The following is a 13,530-nucleotide window of genomic DNA, read 5'->3' as shown; positions in this document are numbered from 1 at the left end:
ATATCAGCCATACTTATCAAACTGGAATATAGGAATATAGTGGAACTTCTAAGACAGTATTTGTAAACCTTAGTAATGGTGGAATTATGGAAATGACAGATGAATGGTTTAGCCTAAGAAGGTCTTGATGATTTGATAGTATTCTACTAGAATATTACTAGGATTTCTTAATTTCTATCTATCTATTGGATAAGAGCTATTTCTCTATGACCTTAATTTGTATCTTTCTGATTTTTAATATGACTGAACATCTTTTCAGGGGTTTATTTACTGCATGCCTTTTAAGAAAAATTTTTAATGGTTTTGCAAAGCTAATTATGCTAATTATTTTGTCTTTTTTTTTTTGCGGCTTTCTAGTATATATAGCATAAAAACCAAGCTCCTTAGTGTCGCTAGAACACTTACCGTAAGCTTTCTCCATCGCTTCCCAGTGTTGTGTACTACTCACGATTTACAAGGAATTCAAAATTGCTCCTCCACTGGGTTTCTACACACTAGTTTATGCTATTTCTCTTGCAGAAATTCCTTCTCATTCTTGATGGCACTACTATTTTATGACCTGTTACTTCGGGACATCCTTCCAAACACGCTCCTCTTAATTCTTATCAAGCACTCTGTAGAATTCTACCATTGTATGACCTCTGGCTCCTAAAGAACAGAGACTCTTTATCGTTCAGTTTCTAGCACCTGATAGGGTGTTCTAGTCAAATATAATTTAGTGTCCACTCACATGTTGTACATTTGAACCGAAGTGACATCATCCTATAGAAAGCTATGAGTAAGGATTTGAAATTCAGAAGAACCAAATGGGCTAATGATGTTGGTAATAGCTGAAGTCACTTAAGGCAAAGGGGACTAGCAGTTTAGGGTCTAATTCACAGCAGACATGGGGTCAGGTATTTATCCATTGATGTACAACTTTACAAGGTCGATACTGTTTTATAAATGAGAAAATAGGTTCAGAAAGGTTATGCAACCAGTTCAAGGTTCACCAAGTAAATACACATTAAAGTTGGGATTTGAGTCAGTCTTTCAAGGCCCAAACTCTTCATTACACAACAGCACATGGGTTCACCAAGTAGAATGGAGCAGGGGTGGAAAATGATGAGGGAGAATGCTAGAAAAGGGACAGGCCTAGAAAGAGGGGGACTGAAAGGTGGAAGGAATGTCCTTAGCGATTATGTGCCAAGAAACAACAGCCAAATACTCCAGAAAGAACTGAGCCACCCCAGTGCTTTCACAAAAACGAGTGATTTAAGAACTAAATGGTATCTTCTGAACTTCCATCTGGTCATTTGGTAACTTTGGAAACAGTAGTGGTGAAGTAAGCACAGGGAGAAGATAAAAAGGTTGGTAGTTCCCATAACCGTGGATTAGAAAAGTAAGTCAACCAAACGCCCCCAACCTGCCCCGTTCCCTGCCCCCCAAAAGAAAAGGTTGGCTGTAAGAATGCATTGGCAAGAATATATTGATGACTGATGATTCTGTCCAGAACCTGCATCAGTGGTTCTCAACCTTCCTAATCCTGCCATCTTGTAATACAGTTCCTCATGTTGTGGTGACCTCCCCTCCCCAACCATAAAGTTATTTTGTTGTTACTTCATGATTATAAGTTTGCTACTGTGATGAAACATAATGTAAATATCTGGTATACAGGACATCTGATATATGACCTAGAGGTTGAGAACCACTGAAAATGTAAACGTGAGTTAGGGAACAGGTAAACAACTGGGGCTTAGACATGGGGATCTTTAAGAACTGAAGTGGAAAATCCATCAGGGAGAGAGAATTCAAGATACATCTGAGAGGATGGCGTAGTAATTCAATACGTAATGTTTTGGAGAGGCAGAAGAAAGGATCCAAAATAAGGTTTGACAAGGATACCCCATTGAGATGTTTCCAGCTAGAAGTGGGAGTCAAGAATGTAGTTTTCTGTCCCCAGCTCCGAAAAAAAAAAAAAAAAAAAAAAAAGAATGTAGTTTTCTGTATCCTGAAGAGAAAATAGGTCCAGTATTACAGTGGCATCCGAGTCTCACAAACATGAAATAGCATGCCTGGAATCCAGAGGCCAGTACTGCAAAGGAAAGAGGCTTCCACAGCAAGGACCTCAGGGCAGGAGCCACCTACTAGGACATACACTGTCTTCTGACTTTTCCTCCAGAGTAACTTTCCCTTTTATTCTTAATCACTTTAGATCTCTATGGTTGTGTAACTGTTCCTACAGACTCTGACAACTTCCCTTGCTCTAGCTTCCAAGACTACCCAACGTTCCAAAGCCAGATCAATAATCATCAAACACTGCTCTGAACTTGCCTACAGGATAGAGTGCAAAGTGCACAACATTCTTAACCCTTCAGTTCGGCCCTATGCAGCTTTCCGACCTCATCTCCCGGCCTAGACAGACACACACGACTAGACAAAACTCCTTCCTTCCCTCATTATTCCCCCACGTTTCTCCCTGACAGCACTGTCTCTCTAGGCTAGTGTTTTTTGGCGGTCACAGGGACAAGAAGCTTAGGGCTCTGAGCTCGGGCTAATGCTCTGTGATCCTTCTCGGTAGCTGTAATTCCTCTCCCTAATAAAGGGCTCGGCATCTTCATCTGCCGTTAGTCCCGGCAAAACGACGCCACCTGGAGCGAGGTCATCGCCCCCAGATCTTACTCCAGCGATGGACACATCAGCTACCCAGCAGACACTGGTTAAAATTTACCAAAGACAAGCATGGCAACCACCCAGAAAAGCTAGCAAAAATGAAACAACTGTGGGGAAGGTGCGCAAGAAACTTGCTTTCCCGCCAGGGGCTCAAAACTCCGCCTGCACCCCCTACGCCGCCCCAGACCGGTTCCAGCTGGATTTCTTCAGGCAGCTCAAACGTCAAATAGAATTCCTGCCCTTTCCCGACCACAGCCAATCCCCGAAGCCCCTGGGACTCCCAAACCTTCCGGACCTCTGATTAGCTGACAGGTCGGGCCTGGGGGCGGGTTCAAAGCGACCTCTGTGAAAGGGTGGAGAGGGAGGTGGGGCCGGACCGAGAGGCCATTGCGCAGGCGCCGAAGGAAACGAATAAACAAACAAACAAAACCCACCGCTCTCGGGCCAGCCCGGATACCCGCCTCCCCGGTCCTCCCGGGGCTCCCCGCCCGCGCCTGCGTCTGGGCACGTCCCCTCTAGTGGCGCGTTCCACGCACGTCCCCGCACTTAACCTCTGCACGCCCGGCGTGGTGCTGGCGGCGGGGAGCGCGAGCCTGCAGCCGCAGCCCCGCGGACCATGACTTGCTACCGGGGCTTCCTGCTGGGCAGCTGCCGGCGCGTGGCGGGGGGCCGCGCGGCTCTGCGGGGCTCGGGCGGGGAGGGACGGCGGCACTTGGGGCACGGGCAGCCGCGCGAGCTGGCGGGCGGTGGTAGCCCCGCCGACGGCGGCTTCCGCCCCTCGCGGGTGGTGGTGGTGGCGAAAACCACCCGCTATGAGTTCGAGCAGCAGCGGTACCGCTATGCGGAGCTCTCCGAGGAGGACCTGAAGCAGCTGGTGGGTCCTGGCGGGGGACGGCTGGAACTGGGGGTGGGGGCGGGGGCGCGACTGGGTCTTGCGGGCCACAGGACACCCTCAAAGCCCAACGGCCTGCCTCCGATTGCCTGTGGTCCCCCTGGAGCCTGGGACTAGGGTGCTCTGAGTCTGCCTTAGAGGGGCCCCCGGGACCGGGACTTGGGAAGCCACGTGTATCCTCGCCCCAGCGTCTGAAGTGTGGACTCCGATCACTGAGAAGGTGAGGGTTGTACGCCCTGTTTGCCCTGGGGACCTCTCCCCAGGCCACCGGGAGAAAGAAAATTATCCGGCACCGCCACTGACCGTGGAGAGAGGGCCGAGGTGCCGCGGTCACACCCCCTTCTCGTCTAGGGACGGAGGCCTGGCCAGGGAAAGAGCCCTGCTGCAATGTGGTGGCCGCTCCAGGGTCTCTGGCCGCTTGAGAAGCGCCTGAGACAGCGAGGCAGGCAAGCTGACTCGAGATATGTTTTGTATAGGAAGGTCAGATAAGGAACAAGTAAAAGTAAGCAGGATAATAGGGGAAGGGATGTGCCCCTGCCTCTGAAGTAACAGGGCCTCCGCCATACACTGTCTTCGGTGTGTTTACTAATAGCTTTGCCAGGTATGCAAACCCATGTGTGTATGTGTGTGGGAGAATTGAACCCAGAGTTCGAGCTTCCCCATTTTGAAAAAAAAAAAAAAAAAAAAAAAAGACTGTGCTACCCAGTAACTTTCAGGAAATGGGTTGTTAGCAATTTATCTAGAAAAACCTCCATTATGCGTGTAATTGTTGACTCCAGACACCTGAAGGCTTTAGAATTAATTGTACATAACCATTATTCAGTTATGTACAAGAATGATGTCTGTTACCGTCACACTTTTATTTTAGAGACAGGAGAAACAAATTGTAAATCTTTGCTTAGCTACTGAGTCTTGTCATTATTGTTTGGCAAATTGACGAGGGGCGTAGAAATCAGTGCGAATTTTCTCTTCCCCAAGTGTTTGAAAGTATTTCTAAATAACATTTGCAGTAAAATAGAGTATCGGCCGTTTGACTGGGGTAGTGTGTGAAGTTGAGTGAAATGAAGGCGAAGAGGTGGGGGAATTGTGGGCTAGATGAAAGTACTTTGTTTCTATTTTGGAAAAAGAGGCGTGTCCCTTTGGTTATATGCCCGACTTTGCAAGGTTCACCTTTTAGAAATTGTGAAATATCATGTCTTGTATGCTTAGTCTCACACAATTTTATCTAAGCGTCTGTGGATTTAAAAATAGTACACTCAAGTGGGAAAAAAAACCACCCAACAGAAGTGAACCCGGACTCTCAAGTCTACCACACTGAGAGTGGGATTTGAACACCAGGAGTTCAAGGTTCTCCCTGGTTCGGTGTGACTGACATACTTTGCGGTTTTTAACTTCTCTGTCCCTCATGAGTGAAACAAAACTTTTGTAACTGTAATGTTAGCTTTCAAAAGTTCATTCACCTAGCTCCTCATGGGTTGGGCTAAATAGCTTCCAAGGTCCATTCTGGAACTGGCATTGTGAAATTATTTCAAGGATTCTGGAAACCGGGTGACATCTGAATTGAGATTAACTCTTGTATTTCTGAACGAGATGGCCGATAATAAAACTTCTTAAAAGTAGAGATGATCGTTATCTTTAAAAGCTCGAACTCCCTCCGAGTAGAGAAAGCCTCTTAATGTTTGTCTGTCGTCACTGGGTGATGATGCAGTTAGAACAGGCCAGCTTTGAAGTAGAGCTGTTGGGCTCAACAGCAGTTTTGTGATCACCAAGAGACTGCGATTTTATTGTTTTCCTAACTTACCGATAGTGGTTGGTTTTGCATTGATGTCAAGGACAGTATTTGCAGTGAGAGTGCGTTAGATGTACCCCAGATAAGAACAGCTCAGGGATACCAGGCTGTGTGAAGCTCTACCACTCTAAAGGTAGGATCGGAAAGAATTTTATGTTGTTTACTATACTGTTGGGGTCAAACTTACTCAGGTGCATGAATTGGTTGTAAAAGAAAATGCCCAAGTGCTTGCTTCACGCCACTGCTACTCTGGCTACTGTTTCTATAATGCCATGGTAACATGATTTGCATGAAAGCATCTCGTTCTGTTTTGTTAACTTGTTGAATAGTTCTCTATTTGGAGGTGCTTGTTAAAATGCAAACAGTAGATTAATAGATGCTTGCCTAGCGGGCTCCTGTAGTTTTCTCTCAGGAAGCCCCTGGTTTTCTGACTTTGTTAAGGGACTTACATGAAGTATCTTTTTAGTGGATGAAACCAGTACAAGAACAGGATTATATCCTTCAGCGTGGGGCAAATTTTGACTTTTCTATTAATTTCCCTGGTAGTATTGCATTATTTCTGACTCTTGCCTTCCTTCCTAGTGAGTGGTTAGTGACTTGTCTTGGGAGTGGAAGATTTTTAGTTAAGGGTTTTGCTTCCAGGTCCTGTGAAGGCATAAACTACTCTCACAGACTGTGAGAGGTGACGCTGGAGGCAGAGCTCCTAACCAGACTCCTTGGCAGTCACACATCAGATGAAACAAAACGGATTCGGCTAGGGCGTTCTTGCCAAAACACACTTCGTTAGCCCAAGAAAAGGTTTTATTTAAAATACTTAGTTGTACAAATCAGGTAAGAAATAGGCAGTTTTCACTTCGCTTTTTCTCATTTTGTTGTAATCTCAGAGGACCCATCTTTCTTTCTTTTTTAGTTGGTGGAATTTCTTTTTTTTTTTTAATCTTTCTTATCTTTATTTTTTTTCTTGGAGATTTTATGTATTTATATTTCGAATGTTATCCCCCCCATCCCCATGAGGGTGCTCCCACTCCCACCCACCCACTCCCACCTCAACACCCTGGCATTCCCCTACACTGGGGAAACCAACCTTCACAAGACCAAGGGCTTCTCCTATTGATGCCAAAGAAGCCATCCTCTGCTACAAATGCGGCTGGAGCCATGGGTCCCTCCATTTGGTTGGTGGTTTAGTCCCTGGGAGACCAGAGGAACCATCTTTAATGGCTTTCTTTTTTAGATACAATAGGATAAAGTAAGTTCACTTAATGACACTTCTTTTGGATTAAACTATTTCTGTTTACTGACTCGGTAGCTGGTTCTTACGTCTTGTTTTTGTTCCTCGTTACACACACACACACACACACACACACCACACGCACACCACACGCGCACACACACACATACACATGCACAAACAATGTGGCTTAGGCTGTAGTGCCGGGCAGATAACTCTTCTCCGCACGTATGCAGTCAGCTGTGTAAGTAGTTACCAAATTAAAGAACGTGACCTGGTGTGCTGCCAGGGCCTCCTAAGTGAACCCCGTTGCTAGCAGATCTTCCAGCCTCAGGCACCAGAGTGATCTATCTCAGGGTGAACATCTGGACGCTTGGCTCCTCTGCCTGTCAGCACCCAGAGGCTCCCTTCAACCCCAAGAATGTACTGAAGTGCAGATTCCTGAACCTTCCCTCTCACGCTTCTGATGCAGTGTCGAGAATTCCTACACTTTGCTTCTCGGAACCACGTGCCTAAAATTACAGAGACCCACATTTAATGCTGTTTTCTGTCTTCTAGTTCTTGTTCATCCTTTGAGGGAAGGTTCAGACATAACCCTTCAGAAGTCCTCGATTCTTGCCTCTGCCTACCAGGGTCATGTTAAATGTGATGAGGACACGGTGAAAAGTGCCCGTCTGTGATTATTTCATACTGAGGGGCAGTGTTCCATCTTGCTCATCTTCCTCCCTACCTCTCAGTGCTGAGGTCATGGGAAACGATTCTGATGTTGGTCCTCTTCTTCCCGAGGCTGGTGCCAGCTTTTTCACACCGGGCCTTATTACCATCTGTCAGTATTCCGTGTTAGCTGGTAAGGCAGCGACCACCAACATGGGCTCTTTAAAGGAGTTTCAAGCTAAAATGCTTGAGAAGCAAATTAAACAAATGTTGATTTTGGTGTCAATTTGTCAGAAGAGATTTTAAGTTCTGTTTAACATAATTTGGAAAACAGAGGCTAAGCGTATACTCCATTCCACAAATATTTGCATTCAGAAGAAAAAATTGACAAGCAAACAGTACAATTTCTTCTTTCCTTCTCCATCCTCCTCCTCTGAGCAGCTGCCGGGATTTGCAGCTTGCCTGCCTGGTACATTTTCTTTTAAACTGAAATAAGATTGTCTCTGAGCTTTCAAGAAGAGGAAGATTGAGTGTCCCTGTAGCTGAAATGCCCTGGTTTTTTTTTTTTTTTTTTTTCCAGTCTTCACGTTAGCAGTGTTGCCTGGGGGAGTGTTGCGTGGAAGCGTGTGGCCAGCCATGCAAGTGTCAGAGGCTTTACTTTCCAAACCCTGATCTCTCTTCCTGTGCTCCGAAGTGTGGGAAATAAGTTCTGTGTAGATTCAAGTCTTTTGTTTATTGATGCATGTTTAAGTGACCAGAAAAGTTTAAGTTGGCTTAATTCCACTTTTACTGATATGTAACAGAAGTATATAATTTTAAATACCAGCCACCGCGACAGTTATTTCATGCCTTGGAGGAGTTATTTATTTTTTATGATGAACCATTAGATATGGATCATGTAGGAAATTTGACCTATTTTTGCAACAATAGATTTGCATTCAAGCAAGGATGGGTCACCCAGCTGAAAGTTTTATATTTGAAGTGGCGTTGGTTTTGGTCATTCCACAGCAGGTTGCTTTTCTAAGATCACCAATAAATGAACTAGAAACTTGGAGTTAACGCTTGCGACATGTAATTAGTCCCTTTTTACACTGCTGACATCAAACCCAGGGCCTTGTGCATGTGTGGAGTGGTCTGGCACTAAGCTACATCCCCAGCCACCGGGAATGGGTGTTTGTTTCCCTTTAACTCGGTTGCTTTGAAGCAGCTGTGGTTCTGAAGCGCTGCCTCTTTCATGAAGCGTGTCTGTAATAGCGACTGTCACTTAAAGGTCCACATTAGAAACACCTGCCAGGCCTTCCCAGGTGGCCCAGGGCGGAAAGCAAGACTGAGCGCAGGAGTGGAGTATCCAAGGCACCCAGTGGGAGAAGAGAACCGACTTCTCAGGGTGTCAGCTACCCCCACTGCATCGGTGGCACATATCCAGTAAATCAAAGTGAAGCCATTGTTTAAATAAAAACTCATTGGGTGTAATTATACAGTACTACCGGCATCCAGAAAGATTTAACTTGACCTAACGTGTTTGCTCATTTGTTTTTATTTAGTGCATATTTAGTGTTTTTATTTAGTTAGTAGTCTAGCACAGGTGAGGACACCTGGAAGAGGTGGTCTCTCCTTTCAACCTATGGGGCCAGGGTATCAACCTCAAGTCATCAGGCCGAGTAGGGTGTCTTCACCCTCTGAGCCATCCCACTAGCCTGACCGAACCAGGGACCAAAAAATAGTACCTGTATTACACGGTATTTTAGCTCTGTAGATAAAGCGGTCCATGAGCACCCAGAAAAGGAAGAGGATACTTGGGAAGGGTAGAATTAAAGGAGGGAAAGACCCTTATTTATTTTACAACCCTACATAAAAGTTTTAGTGATGTGTTTAGATCTCCAGTTATGAAATACTTTAAGCCTGTAGAAAAGACTCACAGTAGCAGGATTTAATTACCAGACTTGGCAGATACAGCTTTTCTGTATTTGTTTTAGATTGTTTAAAATGGATGTGTGTTCTGCACACATGAAGAGTCGGGCCGGAAGATGATGTTGGGGATTAATCCCAGAAACATTTCCTAGCTCCTTCCCAGAGGAGGTTTCTCATTGGTTTGGCAGGCGCTAGCCCCTTATCCTATACTGGATGTTGGTAAACCCAGGGATCCTCCAGTCTCTGCTCCCCAGCTCTGGGATTCTTAGTGAGGGCCAGCATGCTCAACTTTTGACTCTGGTGCTTGGCATTGAATCAGGTCCTCATGCTTATGTAGCAAGTGTGTTCCCAAATGATCTGTCTGTGCCCCTGCTTGCATGCATGTATGGATGTATGCATATATACATGTCTGTATGTATACATGTCTGTCTGTATGTATATGATTACCATGCAGATGGTTTAATATTGATATGACTCTCCACAAATAGACTTTATTAAATTTTATGCATCTTTAAAAAGTTAGAGTAATGATGTAGGCTTTAGAACATGTACCTAGTATTTACTACAAATTCACATTTCTTACTATTTTTCTTTTAAAGTTACCTATATTGTTATAAATGAATTTACTATGTAGTAATTTCTATGTAGAATTTCTCTTTTGGAATAATTGTATGTGGTTTGCAGTTTTATTTTACTTTTAAAAATGTGATTATTATTGTATATGTGCCTGCATGCATATTGCGTGTGGGTACACATGTCGTGGCACATAGGTGGAGGTCAGAGGACAACTTGATAGAGTTGGTTTTCCCCCTCCACCTTGTCCTGTGTTCCAGGAATGGAGCTCAGGGGACCAGGCTTGAGTGATAGCTGTCTTTACTCGTTCAGGTGTCTTCACTTGTCTGGCCATTTTGCTAGTACTAATTTTCATTACTATTAAGGGCAATTCTCATATGCATTGAATGTGTCCCCTAATCTGAAAGTTATCACCAACACTTCATAAGATTTAATACTTTTGCCAGTATTATAGAGTGAAATGATAACCCTTTATTTTTGGGATGTTACTAAATACTGAAGGACGGAAGGATTTGGATGCGTGAACCAGGAATGGAGTTCATCTTATAGCTAACACACCAAGACTTTGAGACTTTGTACTAACGGGAATAAAATGCTACAGGAGACAGTTTAACCTAGTTAAATAGGGTATATTTTATTTTCTGTTTAACTGAAATGTTCTATCTGACTGTGTATAATGAACCGCAGGGGCATGGTCAGTGCTTGGCCGTGCATGTATTGCTGTTAGGTAGGCTGGACAAGATAGACGGATATTAACTGTAATTCTAAGAGTTCGCATTCTCTGCTAATGCTCTCCGGACTTTTTGGCAGTAGAGTCCAGTCATTGGCTGGTCTGCCTTCGTGGGAGTAGGGTGAGTGGGGTGGATAAGGTTTTGATTTTGAGCATTTGGGGAATAGAGCAAAGATGACATTTCTGGTCTTGATTAGGTTGGGATGAGAATTGATCAGACTTTTAAGGAGTTCGTTTAGGAAATCCAGAGGCAAGCTTTTACGTTCAGCTCTGAAAGAGCTGATGTGGTCCAGAGCTGAAGACAGCCATTCGGCCGGCCGTGTAGAACTCGACACAGTTTGGAAGAAGCTTAGGTGGAGCAATAGGTAAGCTGGCTGACTGGCTGTGGAAACTGAATGCGAGAGACTTGGGTGACAGCTGGGTCTACTCAGTCATCTAAAGAAACGGAGTCTTATCATATCAACAGGCACGTAACTCAGCACACAGAAGAGTGCGGCCATGTAGGTGTTTAGATATTTTAGGGTGAGACATTTGAAAACTAGAGTGTGAATCAAACGACTTTTGAGCTGCCAGGACAGATTTCTGTTACTAGTTCATACTCTGGAAGCCAAGTCCTGGGTCAGAGTAAAGAAGTGAGCTCGGCTCAGGAGCCAGAGATGGAGCCTTGGCCGCACTCACACACCGGGAGGACACACTGGGCGAACAAAACCAGCATTGGGCAAGGGACGTGAGCGCCTGTAAGGTAGAGGAGGGGAGAAATGATCCAGGCTCAGTGCGTTTTAGCCAGTCTGGTGGTGCTGCGGCTGAGAGGCAAGCAGTTGATTTTGTAGCTGCTGAAAAGCCCCTCTGCCCCCCAACACACACACATACACACTCCCCAGGCAGTTCTGAGTAACAGCAAGCCGCCTCGTTAAGCGTGCAAAAGGATGCTTGAACCATACCTAGTACGTTTACATAGCAAACGTTCAGTATCTTACACAGCTGTGTATTTCATGTGCAGTAAGGAGGCTCTTTGTTGACCTTTTCATGGACATTAAAGAGTTCAACTTAGGAACACCTGACTGACTGGAAAAGCAAGTTTTAAAAATCTGTAATTGTAATGAGTTTAATTTAAGGCAAGTTAAGAAGTAAGAATGCTGAAGACCATTTAGAAAATTGCATATTTAAAACCTCTAAAATGTGGCAAATCTGCCCTCAGTTTTTATTCTCTCATCCTGCTGTGCACGTTAACACCAAGGCAGTGAGAGAAGGGGCGTTGGGCTTTGGTGGCTTTTATAATGAGATACTCTGTCTGTAAATGTTCTTTTAGATTCTTTTACTTTTTCCAACTTGAATCATTCTGTTTATTTCTTTAATGGAAATAAGGCAGGCATTCTTGAAAAATACTATAAATGAATATGTTTTTGAATGTGTAGTATGGGACATTACAAAGTTGAGAATGAATTCTAAATTTCCTGAACTTTTAAATTTTCAACCATTTTATAAGAATTCATACTTATTTATTTAATCTGCTTGAGGTGAGTTTTTAGGTGTTCGAGACCACATTATTTCCAGGGCTATAGCTGTCTGTTCTGCCTACCAGTTTGTGTTCCACCCTAGTGCGAGTGTCGCTTGCATGGTGGTTCAGGATATTCTAGTTGGTGTTTCTAAAGCGTTTCCTGAAATGTTTCGCCACTTAACTGCTTTCTGTGGCTAGTCCTTGTTAGTGAAACCAGCTCCTCCACCAGCTACTCCAGCTACATCAGCTACTCCAGCTACTCCACCAGCTCCACCAGCTCCTCCCTCAGCTCCTCCACCAGCTAGTATGTTAAAGAAAATACTAGAGGCAGTTGCATTCTCTGGGAGAATGCTGATGCTAAGAGAGTCTTTTCACAGGGAGAAATTTGAGATAAAGACTTTGCTGCACCTCGGCTAGGCTAATCTTTATCTTAATTTCCTGCAGCCTGCTGAGAACCAGGAAGTAAGAACAGAAGTTTCTTAGCCTGTTTATGTCTTTTGTTCCAGAGTGTATGTTCATTCGATCCAAACCAAAAATTGGAACAAAAGAGCCGATATTTGGACAGATTATTGAAGTCTGGAGGCCAGAAACCCTAAAGTTTTATTTCTCGCAAGTGAGAAATGATAAATTTGATGACAGTATTCTGGAAAACTTATGGTCCCTTTAAAATACTTGTCATCATTCTGGGCTATTTGTAGTCTCCATTTAATAAGTATAATGAGCTTAACTAATATTTAAATAAACAGTAGTCGGGTACTCAAATATTTGCACACATTACATTTTTACAGTCTTATTTTCTATCTTTGTAAGGTGTTCACTCCTAAAGTAAAGTTATGGGGTGTTACTATAACAAAATAATATATTCCCTCCACTTCCTGGCCTCTCCTCAGGCCTGACCAGGTAGTGATGGCCAGCTTCCCAGGCCACATGTCACTCAAGTTGTCCTTGGAGTCTGTTTATGCACTGTTGTTGGTTTTCTGAGAGGTGGGTCCCTAGCAGTCCCCCTTCCCCAAAGCCAAACTGTGAATGAACGAACGAACGAATGAATGAATGAAAGAATTCACTCAACAAATGCTTATTCCGTAATCAGATCCTGAGGGTACACAGAACAAGAGAAGATCACTGTTGTATTAATTATATTCTAGTAAGGGGACATGAGCAGAGCAGGTTTTTAAAAAATACATTTAAAAAATAATTTTCCGTGTAGCAAATTCAGTGGAGGGAACGAACAGACTTTGGGATGGAGTAACTGGCTTTGTGTGTGTGAGTGGTAGCATCCTCAGGGCCTCAGCTTTGTTCCTGGTCCGGCTGTCATTACCCTGCAGGGCTGAGGAGAGCCAGGGTTCTGATGCAGCAGGGAGAGTTAAAAGAGTGCAGGGAGTTACCAGGGTCTTCAGTGAGGGGGTCTGTGTGGGGAGATCTGGAGGGCCAGCAACTGACGGAGCTGAGCAGAGGCCTGTGCAGTGCACGCATTGCGGTCAAGATGAGCGTACAGGTGTGCCTTGATGGCACCTAGATTTGGTAATTGGATTGGGGATAAGGAAGGAGGTGGTCTCAGGTGTGACTCCAGCCTTGGCTTAAGCTGTAGGTGAGAGGTCCTTAG

General features: G+C 44.5%; 1 protein-coding gene across 2 annotated transcripts in view; it reads left to right on the top strand.

Annotated features, from left to right (window-relative positions):
• Nucleotides 1-3,049: 3,049 nt before the first annotated feature.
• Nadk2 (NAD kinase 2, mitochondrial) overlaps nucleotides 3,050-13,530 on the top strand; it is a 41,620-nt gene continuing 31,139 nt past the window's right edge. Inside the window, exon 1 of one of the 2 annotated variants that reach the window (XM_032898800.1) lies at nucleotides 3,050-3,526. In XM_032898800.1, the coding sequence (XP_032754691.1) occupies nucleotides 3,269-3,526 (258 nt within the window). In that variant the 5' untranslated portion in view covers nucleotides 3,050-3,268. The remainder of the gene's footprint in view (nucleotides 3,527-13,530) is intronic. The other variant, XM_032898799.1, reaches the window with a different exon arrangement.

The sequence above is a fragment of the Rattus rattus genome, chromosome 3, assembly GCF_011064425.1.
Source record: "Rattus rattus isolate New Zealand chromosome 3, Rrattus_CSIRO_v1, whole genome shotgun sequence".
In the NCBI taxonomy this organism is placed as follows: domain Eukaryota; kingdom Metazoa; phylum Chordata; class Mammalia; order Rodentia; family Muridae; genus Rattus; species Rattus rattus.
This window is presented reverse-complemented; position numbering and strand designations above follow the sequence as displayed.